General features: G+C 55.5%; 1 protein-coding gene across 1 annotated transcript; it reads right to left on the reverse strand.

The window, feature by feature from the left end:
- Window positions 1-5019: 5019 nt before the first annotated feature.
- LOC102570742 (zinc finger protein 271) lies at window positions 5020-12429 on the reverse strand. The gene is made up of 4 exons (XM_059728158.1): window positions 12353-12429; window positions 10629-10719; window positions 10133-10249; window positions 5020-9081 (listed from the first exon to the last, which is right to left on the reverse strand). Exons 3-4 carry the CDS (start codon window positions 10230-10232, stop codon window positions 6743-6745), a joined length of 2439 nt encoding a protein of 812 aa, XP_059584141.1. The 5' UTR covers window positions 10233-10249; window positions 10629-10719; window positions 12353-12429; the 3' UTR covers window positions 5020-6742.
- Between the last annotated feature and the right edge of the window lie 999 nt (window positions 12430-13428).

Raw genomic sequence — 13428 nt, forward strand, 5'->3', positions numbered from 1 at the left:
CAGATAATGGCTGAACCAGTCAGGATACCTGAAGGTGCCAGATGTCCGGTACGGTGTTGAATCCAACCAGTGGTAGAGCAAGCCCTTTTTTACATCACACCCAGGTCTGTGCCCTGCACCAAGCATGCCTGATCTCAGCGCCCTCTCATACCCTTGCCTGAGCCATTATTACAACCCAGGGAATTAGGCACAATTAATTACTTTTTTTTTTTTTTTTTTTTTTTACAAATTATACTAAATATAACAATATTTGAACCTTCTTTAGAAATATAAGCAGGCACGTGTGTGGCATGTGTGTATACAGGGATGTGGGGGGGGTTGTGAAAGTGTGTTGAGGTGTGGGGGGTTTGTGGGTGGGTGTGGGGTTTCTGGGGTGTAGGGTTTCTGGGTATGAAAGTGTGTGGAGGAGTTTGGGCTCCCCCACCACACTCCCCCTGTTCATAGCCCTCCCTCGCCACAAGCCATCACCTGCACAGTCCCTCCAGTATCCCCACCACAATAAGGAAGCCTGGAGATAAGAAATGACGGGGTCTGGAGCTACACCCTGTGGCAAACAATGTGACTCTCTATGAGGGCAGACCCTAAAACACATTTGCATGATAGACCTTACAAAACCAGTTGCAGAACCTGGTTCAACTACATGTGGTTCAGCTAAACTACAACCATCAAGCTTTAGTTACTTATCAGTGATCATTCAGTGATCGCCCCCCTAAATGAGATTTAACCCCATGCATGAGGATCGTGTTATGGGTTGTAAGGTTTAAGGTCTATCATGGCCCTAAATGCTGGAGGCTGCAAGGCAGAAAGGAAGAGGGGGGAAAACCCTAGTCAGACCCAGGTCACACTGCCTTTCAGCCTCCAGTCTCTGCTGCCGTGTGACCCAGGAGACTGGGGAAGATGGACCTAGGTCTAACCCAATAAAACCAATTCTTAGGTTCGTACAAACTACACAGTGGGTGGTGGTCCACTGACTGGCACAACATCTGAACGAAACCTGGGGGGTCACAATCAGCTGGAAGATGAATATGAGCCAACAGTGTGACAAGACTGCCAAAAGAGCAAATAAAACTCTGGCACACAGCAGCCGTTGTATGGCTAATAGATCCAGGGAGGTGCTCCTCCTCTATTCAGCGTTGGTGAGGCCTTAGCTGGAGTAGTGCGTCCAGTTCTGGGCACCGCACTTCAAGGAGGAGGTGGATAAACTCAGGAGGGTGCAGAGAAGGGCCACCCGTTTGGTCCAGAGCATGGAGGATAGGCCCTATGAGGAAATGGGCCTCTTCAGCCTAAGGAAGAGAAGGCTGAGAGGTGACTTGATAGACACCTAAAAGTATATCAGGGGGAGCATCAAGGACTAGGAGAGCAACTATTCAGGATGGCACCTCAAGGGAGGACGAGGACCAATGGGCATAAACCAATAGAGGGTACGTTCAGGTTGGATATAAGGAAAAACTTCTTCTCTGTAAGGGTCACCAGAATCTGGACCATGTTCCCAGGCGAGGTGGTGCAGTCACCATCCTTGGAGGTGTTCAAGAGGAGGCTGGACCGGCACCTTGTCGAGCTCGTCTGAGCCCAATAACTTCCTGCCCATGACAGGGCACCGGACTTGACAATCCTACAGATCCTTTCTGGGTCTGTGTTTCTATGTTTCTTATGTTCTCAACTCAAGCCAGGAGTTTCCAGCTCTCTGCAACTTCATTAGTCTTCCCTGCCAGGCCTATGCTGATGTCCTGCTGTTGGCTGCATGAGAGTCGCTCCCGAATCAAACTGATATGACTCAGAGCAGAACGGAGCCAATGGTGGTAGTGCAAGAAGTGTGGTGGGAAGGAACTGGATTGGTGTGACCTCTACGGTGAAGCCTGCATCTGTAGAGGATGGAGACCAAAACCCTGAGGTTGGTGGGGAAGCAGGAGACCTGGAGGAAGAGCAAGCAGGAGGGGGCGACAGGGGAGGTGTTTTTGTACTTCCTGAGAAATCAGGGCAATCAACTAATTACCTCAGGTGCCTGAACACGAATGCACAGAGTCTGGGAAACAAGCAGGAGGAACTGGAAGTCCTCGCTATGGTGTGATTGGAACAGCAGAGACTTGGTGGGAGTTTGCATGACTGGAGCATGGTCATGGACGGGTGCAAATGGTTCAGGAAGGACAGGCGGGGAGAGGAGGAGGAGGAGGAGTTGCACTTTATGCTCAGAGCTCCAGTATGAAGCTGGAGACAGGCCTGTTGAGAGTCCCTGGGTTAGGGCGAGAGGGGAGAGCAACAAGGGCGATGTCACAGTGAGGTCTGCTGTGGAGGAAGTGGTGCATGAGGCTTTCTTGAAGCATCTAGCAGAAGTTTCCTGATCACAGGCCCTTGTTCTCATGGGGGACTTCAATCCCCCTGACATCTGCTGGGAGGGCAACACAGCAGTCCACAGGCACTGTTGGGGACAACTTCCTGGTGCAAGAAGTCCTACTTCAACCTACATCAACCTAGTGTTGGAGAGACCAACTAGGGGTCATGCTCTTCTTGACCTGCTGCTCACAGACAGGGAAGACTTGGTGGGGGATGCAGTAGTGGATGGCAGCACTGACCACAAGATGATCGAATTCATCATCCTGAGGAAAGGAAGGATGGAGAGCAGCATAGTAAGGACCCTGGACTTCAGAAAAGCAGACTTCAACTCGCTCAGGGAACTCATGGGCAGGATCCCCTGGGAAGTCAGTCTGAGGGGGAAATGAGTCCAGGAGAGCTGGGTGTACTTGAAAGACACCTTTCTGAGAGTGCAGGAACGAACCATCCCCATGCACAGGAAGACTAGCAAGTACAGCAGAAGACAAGCTTGGTTTTGCAGGGAACTCTTCAGCAAGCTAAACCACAAAAAAGAAAGCTTAGAAGAACTGTGAAGGTGGACGAACAACTAGGAGGAGTATATGAACAGGCAGGGATGAAATCAGGAAGGTCAAAGTGCAATTGTGGTTGCAGCTAGCAAGGGACGTGAAGGGAACAGGACGGGTTTCTACAAGTATGCCGGTAGGAAGAGGAGGATCTGGGGAAGTGTGGGTCCCTTCCTGAATGGGGAGGCAACCTGGTGACAGAGGATGCAGAAAGGGATCCAGCGCTCAATGCCTTTTTCACCTTGGTCTTCACAGGCAAGGGCAGCTCCCAGACTACTGCAGTGGGCAGCACTGTTTGGGGAGGAGGTGAGTAGCCCTCAGTGGGGAAAGAACAAGTTAGGAAGTATTTAGAAAAGCTGGATGTGTGCAAGTCCGTGGGGCTGGATGGGACGCGCCCAAGGCTGCTGAGGGAGTTGGCTGGTGTGACAGCAGCGCCGCTCGCCATCGTCTTCAAAAACTCTTGGCGATCGAGAGAGGTCCCAGTTGATTGGGAAAGGGAAAACATAGCGCCCATACTTTAAAAAGGAGAACCCAAGGACCTACAGACCAGTCAGCCTCACTTCAGACCATGGAAAAATTATGGAGCAGATCCTCATGGAAACCAGAGGATGTGGTATATCTTGATTTTAGCAATGCTTTTGATGCAGTCTCCCGCAACAGTCTTGCAGGCAAGCTGAGGAAGTCCGGGCTGGATGAATGGACTGCAAATGGTATAGAAAACTGGCTGGAGCATTGGGCTCAGAGGGTAGTAATCAATGGCTCGACGTCTAGTTTTCTAATATCTAACACTTTCCCATTTCTAGACCCCGGCTCATACATTGTTTTTGGGAAAGCAAACACAAAGCTGCCTCTGTTTAAATGCCTGAGGTGCGTGCAACTACTGTAGGTTTTTCTCACGTGTAAGGACCTGTACTTAGTGCCGCGCTTTTTCAAAGTTGTGTAGCCACTTCCCAAGAGGCACCGTCGAGCCCATGAGCTCAGAGGTCAGGATCTCACGGTTTTGATCTCTGGGGAGACATTACAGGGAAAGAAGATGCAGGGATTCAGATTGTGGCCTGGGCCCTGCCATTGGGAGAGCACCGCACCTATCGTAGTGCTAGATGCATCCCTTTCTACCACGATTCACTAGGCAGGATCTGGCCCAGCAAGGACAGGAGCAGAGAAGGCCCATTTCACATATTCAGAGGCTCCACAGACCAGTAAAACTGGAGGTTTTGACATAGTAGTGGTGAGAGAGATCATCACGGGAACAAAGTCAGCAATAAACCTGACCTAGGCTGTGTGGACTGTGAAGCTGGGCACTAAATAACCACCTCCGACTTCACCTTGCTCAGCAGCCCGTTGGGTCTCTAGAAACTGAACCAAAGGGAGAAGAATTAAAAGAAAAGACCTACTGGCTTCATCCCTCCTGGTGGGAATGCCATCGTCCATATGGGAATTGCAGCCCTACATGGCTGTGGCCATGGGGGAAAGTGGAGGCCTGACCTCAGCAGCAGGTTCCCAGTGGGACTTTCCCATGCTCCCAGTCACTTGCTGGAGCTGCTGTGGGAGAGAAGTAGGCATTTGGCCTTTCTCTCTGCAGAAAAGGAGGCTGGCCACATCCCCACACAGGGCCTGGTCCAGTTTGTCTAGCAGGGGCCTTGGTGGACTTAGGTGCCTCTCTGGGCTGCTAATCAATCCTGCTCCAGACCCTGAAGACAAGCATTTATGCCTCTAGGTTTTTTACGCATCATCCTCTTAAGGTTTTGTCACAAAACACGTGAGGAAGCCTTCAGGAAGCAGGCTCTGAACTCAGGCCTGGTGAAGACGCAACTGAGGCTCGCTCAAAAGTCACCAGGTTATTTTCTTACACACTGTAATACAGGGAAAGTGGGGGTGGTTTTATACACTGGGAGGGATCAGCAGAGGACAATTACAGGGAAGGGGAATGAAAGAGTGTGCTCAATGACGGGTTATTCTCATGGAGTAGCCCCCACAGGCCAACCATGGAGCCAAATGGCTTTGGCACTAGCATAGGAGCATCAATATTCACAATGGCAGATTACGTGCTGCATTTCATGCAGAGCATGTCCTCATGCTTTCCCCACCCTGCCACAGGCTGCACCTCCTTCACCCCTGCTACCACATTTCACCCAGAAAAAGGACTCGAGTGCCCCGCACCAGAAGTTCCTCCCAAGGCCCCCAGGGCAGGGTCCTTTATAGGAGCAATGCCTCGAATAAGACCAATTCCTGCTTCCCAGGCTTAACACTCCTGCATTATACTAACTCCTCAGGAAAGGGGAGGGACTGGGAAATCAAAGATTTGATCTGGAAAAGGGTCCTGGGCCCTGCTCTGTTCCCACCTCACAGCCCTGGAGAGCACACAGAGACCAATGACAGGGATTGTCATGTCCAGTTCTGGGGCTTTATAAGCAGAGGCAGAATTATAGAAAATGCAATGAAGGGAAGGAGGGCAGGGGGAGTTGCAGGGTGTGGTGGGGGCCCACAAGTTGCAGGCACCCATCAGTGGACAGGGGTCATGTGGTGGTGAGGAAAGGTGAAGTCTGGGTGGAGGATTGGGAATGCTTTCCCAGCCACAAATGGCCTCCTTGCTGCACCTCAAGGGCCTCACATAGAGGAACCCTGGGACCAGGTGGGAGGACAAAGCTGGGAGACAGCCCAGGACGGTCCTGGGGTGTCATTTGGAGCCAGCTGTCTTGGGGAGGGCACCTTATTATGAAGGCACTTCTTTTCTCCCTGCGAGCACTAGCTTCTTTAAGAGAATGATGGGAAAGCACAGGCTTCAAGGCTGATACAAAGCTCATCTCCTCACAGGTTCCCCTAGCATCTGTGCTGCCATCTGTTTGAGGTGTTTCCTCTTAGCCCCTCTGTGAGAGTTTAGCCATGCCCACAAAATAAAATCACAGGCTCTCATTTATTACATACTGGTTCATTTCCTTTATTTCTTGCCTGCCACGACTTTGATGGCATAAGGCACGGAAATAAACATAGTCCTGAGAGACGAAGGGTGTATTGAGTCTGCGGGTCAACAAGGTAACTCTTCTTCACAGTTGTCTTTCTTAGACAGCCAACATCTGGTATATACTTAGTTCCCCCTCTCTTTGGGAACGTACACTTTCTTAGCTGCTTGCCCCGTTCTTCTCCGCACGGGTCCCAAGCAAATGCAATCCTGTGCCACCTTGTATTTCCTAACAATATCTAAACGTGGGGTTCACATCCTGTTCACTCATTAACTTTCTTTCCTTTTCTACGTCCTCAGGAGGAGACCTTAAGTCCCCAGGTATCGGACTCACCAACCCGGAGATCTCTGTCGCCTACTCCCTTCGGCTTCCCTGTAAGTCTCTCTCCAGTATTCTTCTTCTGGTCTCTTCTTTCTGCCACCTGTCGTCTCTCTCTCAGTCTCTGTTTCATCTGAGTTTCTTTCTTCTTTCAGGAACTGGTTAAAAGCCCAGTTCCCCTTAAAATCCTTCCAGCTGTCTCCTCCTGCATCTCTCGCAGCCCGCACTAGCTCTCCTCTCTCCACCCCCACAACCCTTCATTTTTGTTTTCATCCAGGTCCCACTCTCCCCACTCTCCCCTATCCAGGTATCTCTGCCCCATTCTCTGCTCATCATCTCCTCCTTCCCACCCCCACCCCAGGCACATTGCCAAGGTACGTTCCCTATTTCCTGTCACTCCCTACTCACCAAACCTTAGGGGCCAGTCTCCAGGCCCTTTGGGTTCTGCACTTCCCTGCAATGGGTGCACACTTTCTGCAGTCCACCAGCATGAGGCTTCTTGCCTGAACGCAGACACTATGGGGTTATAGATGTTCCTGGGTGTGCATGCACTGGTGCTGGGCCAGGGTGGAGGAGGGCCTGAAGCTCTTCTCACACAGAGGGCACCGATGGCTTCTCCCCCGTGTGGATACGCTGGTGCTTTGCCAAGTGGACAGCTTGCTTGAATCTCTTCCCACATTCAGAGCACTGATGTGGTTTTTCCTGTGTGTGCAAGCACTTGTGCCTGGCCAGGTTGGAAGAGCGTATAAAGCTTTTCCCACACACCGAGCACTGATGTGGCTTCTCCACTGTGAGCACGCACTTGTGCCTGGCCAGGTTGGAGGAGCGTATAAAGCTTTTCCCACATACAGAGCACTGATGTGGCTTCTCCGCTGTGTGCACGCACCTGTGCCTGGCCAGGTTGGAGGAACAGATAAAGCTTTTCCCACACACAGTGCACTGATGTGGCTCCTCTGCCGTGTGCAAGAACTTGTGCCTGGCCAAATTGGAGAAGCGTATAAAGCTTTTCCCACACACAGAGCAGTCATATGGCTTCTCAGCGGTACGCAAGCACCTGTGCCTGGCCAGGCTGGAGGGGCGTATGAAGCTTTTCCCACACAAAGAGCACTGATGTGCCTTCTCCACTGTGTGCAAGCACCTGTGCCTGGCCAGGTTGAAGGAGCGTATAAAGCTTTTTCCACATACAGAGCAGCGATATGGCTTCTCCCCTGAGTGCAAGTACCCGTGCTTGGCCAGGCTGGAGGAGTGCCTAAAGCTCTTCTTACACACAGAGCACTGATGTGGCTTCTCTCCTGACTGCAAGCACCTGTGCTTGGCCAGGCTGGAGGAGTGCTTGAAGCTCTTCTTACACACAGAGCACTGATGTGGCTTCTCTCCTGAGTGCAAGCGCCTGTGCCTGCCCAGGCTGGAGGAGCGTGTAAAGCTTTTCCCACACACAGAGCACTGATGTGGCTTCTCCCCTGTGTGCAAGCGCCTGTGCCTGCCCAGGTTGGAGGAGTTCTTGAAGCTCTTCCCACACACAGAGCACTGATGTGGCTTCTCCCCTGTGTGCAAGCGCCTGTGCCTGCCCAGGTTGGAGGAGTGCTTGAAGCTCTTCCCACACACAGAGCACTGATGTGGCTTCTCTCCTGTGTGCAAGCACCAGTGCCTGGCCAGGTTGGAGGAGCGTGTAAAGCTTTTCCCACACACAGTGCACTGATGTGGCATCTCTCCTGTGTGCAAGCGCCAGTGCCTGGCCAGGTTGAAGGAGCGTGTAAAGCCTTTTCCACACACAGAGCACTGATGTGGCTTCTCCCCTGTCTGCAAACACCTGTGCCTGGCCAGGATGGAAGAGTGACTGAAGCTCTTCTTACACACAGTGCACTGATGAGGCTTCTCCCTTGTGTGCCAGAGCTTGTGCCTGACCATTTCGGAGGAACAGGTAAAGCTTTTCCCACACACAGTGCACTGATATGGTTTCTTTCCTGGGTGCATGCGCTTGTGTCTGGTCAGGTTACAGGAGTATGGAAATCTCTTCCCACACACCGAGCACTGATGTGGCTTCTCCCTTGTGTGCAAGGGCCTGTGTCTGGCCAGGTCGGAGGGATGCTTGAAGCTCTTTCCACACACGGTGCAGTTGCGTGGCTGCTGCCGGCTCTGCACACACTGGTGCTGGGACAGGTCTTGCTGGCTGGCAAAGCTCTTCCTGCACTTGGTGCAGCGGTGTGTTTTCCTCTCCAAATGGACGCGCCGGTGCTGAGCCAGGGAGGAGAAATGGCTGAAGGTCTTACCACACGGGACGCAGAGGTACCGAAGCTGCTCGTTCTGCACAGGTTGCTGCTTGACCAGCTCTGGGCTGCACACCAGGCTCTTCCCACGCTGGGTGAAGCGGTGGGTGGGCGCTCCACAATGCACCTTGCGGTGAGCAGTCAGGGTCGAGCGGCAGGGGAAGCTCTTCCCACACTTAACGCACACGTGGGGCTTCTTGCCAGTCTGCCTTATAGTGCGCAAAGTCAGGAGTGAGGGGCAGGTAAAGGTTTTCTTGTACTTGTGGTAGAACTGAGCTTTCCCCTGAGACTTGGCAGTGAGCTCCTGTTTCCCCCCAAGGCCCTCCCCACTGCCTTGGTTCGGACGCGGGCTCTCTCTCCACTGCAACCTGGCCTTGTGGCTCTCCAGCTCACTCAGCTCCACAAATTCGTCCTTGCACTCGGGGCTCTTCATGGCTTCTGGCCCTTCTCCACTCTCAGGCCCAGCTAGAGCCGCTACCTGGTCCACTGCTGCAACCTCCGTCTGCTCTGGGGCCCTCCCCTCACTCTGGGGCCATCGGTCCTCCTCAGGTCTCAGGGCGTCCATCTCACCCCGACTCCCTGGGCAAGCCTGTGGGGGTTCCAGGTTTGCAGGCCCTTTCCCAGGAGGCTGCTGCTCAGCTTGGGAAGGCAGCCAGGCACCTCCTGCAAGGGGAAGAGAAACTCCACGTTAGTCCCCGTCTTGCAAGAATGGCTTCATGCTCTAACAGGCTAAGGATGAGACCAGAGGCTTCTGCTTTAGAGGAAGAAAGAGGCTCTCTAATGCCTAGTCCGTCCCACAGCACTGGTGGGTCCAGGGGGAAACGATCCCAAACCCTCTACCTGACTGCGCAGACATGCTCCAGATGCCGAAGGGCATTGGTGAGACTGCTCTCCAGCACTCGCCTCGATCTCTGCAGTGCTGAGAGCAGCATCTGGATACAAGGGTGAACAGCCTCACGCTGGGTTTTGGGGTTTGTCAGCAGGTGTGGGGAGCCCGGGCTTGCACTGGCCCACCTGCCTCTGTGCTTCACACGAGGGCTGCTTCTGCTTGGTGCAAGAAGCCAACAGTTTCTCCCCTCTTTCCTCCCAGAAATGTTTTTTTGGGAAGGGAGGACTTACAGAGGTGGCTGTGTCTTGGGAAAGCAGCAGGGCTGTGCCTCATGCCTGCTTCCAGGGAAAGTTCTGGGGGAAATGAGCCCATGGAGGGGTCCTCTGCAGATGAGCCTTGGGTGGTCTCCCTGTCACTGGAGTCTGCACCGGGGCAAAGGCCCTGGCATTACCTGCACGTGGACTCTGTGCCGAGTCTCAGGCCTTGTGACGCTCGGGGCCCCAAAGAAAAAACAAGGGTGAAATTCTGGTGCAAAACACAGGGGAGTCACTTCCCCCCACAATGTAAAACCTTGGTCATCCCACCCACCCAATGCAGCCCTTTTATCCAGCCTGAGACTAGGATTCAACACTTCTGGTGTTTCCGGTCAACACGACCTGGAGAAACCAGGGACAGCCCCAGCCTCTGCAAAGCTTGCTTGTCTCCCAAGGTTTGCATTTTAGGGAGTGGGAACAACACGTGCCTGCACACGTTGCAGCATGAGCTACGTGGGGTCAGCCCCCTGCGAGGGCAGCACCAGGCGCGCTGCAGTTTCCAACCTCCCCGTCGCTCTTGACATGGCGTATTTGAGGGAGGAGCTGGGGTGACCGGATACCCACAACTCACCTGCAGCCAGGTCCTCCTGATGTGAGATTTCCCCTGGCTCCTGCCCAGCACAGCCCCCGAGCTCTCCCTGGCCTTGCTGGAGACAGCAAATTAAGTCCATGGTGGGACCTCAGTATCCTGTTTGGGGCAGAGGTTAAAGAGGGTTTGTGACCGGGCACTGCATGCAGCATAACCAAGCGGGATGCAATCAACTCATGGATTCTCCTGGGGCCTTGGAGGAAAAGGGAGGGTGGACATTTTGGGTGAAAGGGAAGGCGCTGCAGGGAGAAGCCTTCAATAGATGGTGGGCCAGGACATGAAGGTAGTGGAGGGATGGTCTTAGGAAACTAAGCACCAACCACTCAGAGGTTGAAAAAACCCCCCAACAGTCACCAGGGGCAGGGTGGAGATGCAGTGATCTGTGCTGCACTACAAGGCAGAAAGATAAAGCGTTTACTATTTTCAAGGTACCAAAATGGAGGGAGACTGGACATGCTTCTGGATGATTAACACTTACCTTATCAGTGTACTTGAGTGGCAACGACGTTTGTTCTCACCGAAGGTTTGACACCAGGGTCCTGCTCCTGCGTCTCTACCTCTGGCTTGACCTGTGACGGGAAACCCCAGATCGTGACCCCCCTGCCCCGCGTGACACCCCTGACTGCCCCCACTCGGACCAGCCTGGGGGTCATCCTTGTGTCTGCAGCCCCGGCACAGGCTGCGGGGACTGGGCTGGCTCTACCCCACAGCTCCCCTCTCCCTAGCCTCACGGCCCTGAGAACACCCCCCCCCCATGCAACCCCCCAAAAAGGTCCCAGCTCCCTCCCCTTTGCGCCTGCCCAGCCCCACAGATCCTACATGTGGCCATCTCCCCCCATCATGGCTATGGGGCTGCACCTCTTCCCGCGGCTGTGGTTTGTTGGGGTAGGTAGTTGCAGCTCCCCCTGCAAGCTCCAAGCATGCAGTTGTTGAATCCTGTTCCTATTAATGATAAAGCCGCCTCCCACCCCTCCGCTCTGTGCTGGAGGGGGACTCAAGGACAGGACCCCAAAGGCACGGCCGTCTGAGCGAGTGCCCCATCCCTGAACGCAGTGGCACAGAGCAAACACTATCAGTGACCCGGCTCGTGGAGGAGTCACCAGCAACGGAGCATTTCCAGCCTCCACCAGCATTGCCCTTTACTGGAAATCTTGGGGAGAACTGGAGGAGATGGGCTATCCCTTGCAGCCACAAATGTTGAGCAAGAGGCAGAAGATTACAAAATTGCTGCCGCGCTTCGCTGCACTGGGGATCAAGCCCGAGAAATTTGTAACAACATGCAAAGGGTGTTCGCAGCCCTGAACCACAAAACCCTTGCAGAGGTGCTTGCAGCATTGCTGGGAACCCAGAAAAATTAAAAGAGCCGTGTCTTGGAAAGGTCTCAGTTCTGGCAACTTGGATACAAGGGGGCTGCAGGCAGAGATGATTTTCTACAGAGCACAGCATTGCTGAGGATGCAACACTGAGGGACAACACTGTCTTCAGCAAAACTGACTGCAAACTCCAAGAAAGGCTTCTGCAAACCCCTGCCTCCCTCCCTCCCTCCCCGGGCACAGGCTGCGGATCTGTGCAGGGCCAAGGCGCTCGCACGTGCGAAGAGCTAGGTCTGCAGAAGCAAGCCCGCATGCAACGAGCAGCAGCAAAGCTGCCAGCGCCCTTGGCTAACACCATGCGAGCCATCAGCGCAGCTTGCTCCCCAGGAGAGCAATCACGCTAACAAAGGCAAGGCTTGCAGGTGTGGACACGCACCCGGGGTCCTGCCCACCTTTCACCTTGCAAACGCTGGGAGTGCCCCGCTTTGCAAACGACGTGCGAACCGCAGGGAGAGGCTCCATGCACGGGCTGCAAAAGGAGCCAGGGCCGTGCAGCGCGGTGCGAGTCACGTCCTGCAGCAAAAGCACGCGCTGTCCCGGCACGGACAGCCAAGGCCCTGCGCATGTGGCCGTGCAAGCCTCACACCGGAGCCCGCACGGCTCCCGCGGGGGGCAAGCCCGACCTCCCGCGGGCCCGATCCCTGCGCGGCACCGCCTCCCACCTGCGGGGCCGCGGGCTGCACGAGCCGGGGGGCAAGGGTTGCCAAAGGACCCCCCCGCCAGCAATGCCCCCTGCACACCCTCCACCCACCCCGCCTGCAAGGCTGCGGTCTTCCCCCGCCGTGCCGTGCCGTGCCGCGCCGCGCTGCCCCGACGGCTCCATACGCACCGCAGCACGCGCTCCCGTCCCCGCCTCACCTCGCCTCGCTGTGAAATGGGTCGGCTTAGGGTCTTTTTCCCTCGCGAGACTTGGCAGCCCTGCCCCAAAGGAGGGGCTGGGGGCGGGGCAGGCTGCGGCCACGTGCAGGAGCTGGGGGGGTGGGGGGGGGCAGGGGAAGGGGCTGTAGGAAGTGAGGATGGGAGGGGGGAGCTGTGGGGGTTTCTGGAGGCAGCCCAGTGCTGCCAGCCTGTGCTGGGGCAGGAGGGAGGCGAGGACACCGCTGAGCTGGGGCAATGGGGGGTGTCAGGAGGAGGAGGAGGACCTTGGAGGTGTCCAGGCAGGAGCTGGGGGGGGCCAGGAACCCACTGGCGGGGGAGTCACCGAGGGGGTCTGCAGCAGGGCAGGGAAAGCAGTGCTGCGAGGAGCTGGGCCAGCGCCAGCGGAGCGGAGGCAGGAGGTGAAGCCGGCCCTGCAGCCCCCTCGGCGCCCGAGCTGCCCCCGACACCGCACAGCTGCCCCTGGGGACAAGGTCCGACCCCAGAGACCTGGCACCAGACCCGCGGCCAGGAGAGCGAGGGGTGGTGGGAGGGTGGCACGGCCGGCGGGAGCTCTGCCAGCACGGGGCGGCCCCAGCACGGAGCAGGTCCTGGAGCCGGGGGTACCAGAGATGAGCTCGGAGTGGGGCACGGCGTGGAGAGCTGCGCCGGGGCTGTGGGGATCAGGCCTTTCCCACGTTTCACACTGATATCTCCTCCTTCCTTTCGTCCAGCCGCCGTCCCCTGAGTCTCCCCCATTCGTGTGACTCCTGGCGCTTCCCTGCGCAGCAGTGTCGTGGCAGCGCGGTCTCCCTTTGCCTTCCCAGCGTCTTCATGTCATCTCCACTTCATGGTGCCGACAAGTCCACTACCAGCTGTTCCTGGGATTTGCACTGATTTCCGCCCTCTCTCACCTAGTGTGTCCCGTGCAATCACATTTACACCGCAGTGTGCTCGGCTCAGTGCTGGCGACATCCCCTTTCTCCCCCGGCGGAGATGCCCCGGCAGACGGTGATGGAGTCGTCTCGGCCTCTGCTGCTCCCACGCGTG

This window comes from Alligator mississippiensis, chromosome 1, assembly GCF_030867095.1.
Source record: "Alligator mississippiensis isolate rAllMis1 chromosome 1, rAllMis1, whole genome shotgun sequence".
Taxonomy (NCBI): Eukaryota; Metazoa; Chordata; order Crocodylia; family Alligatoridae; genus Alligator; species Alligator mississippiensis.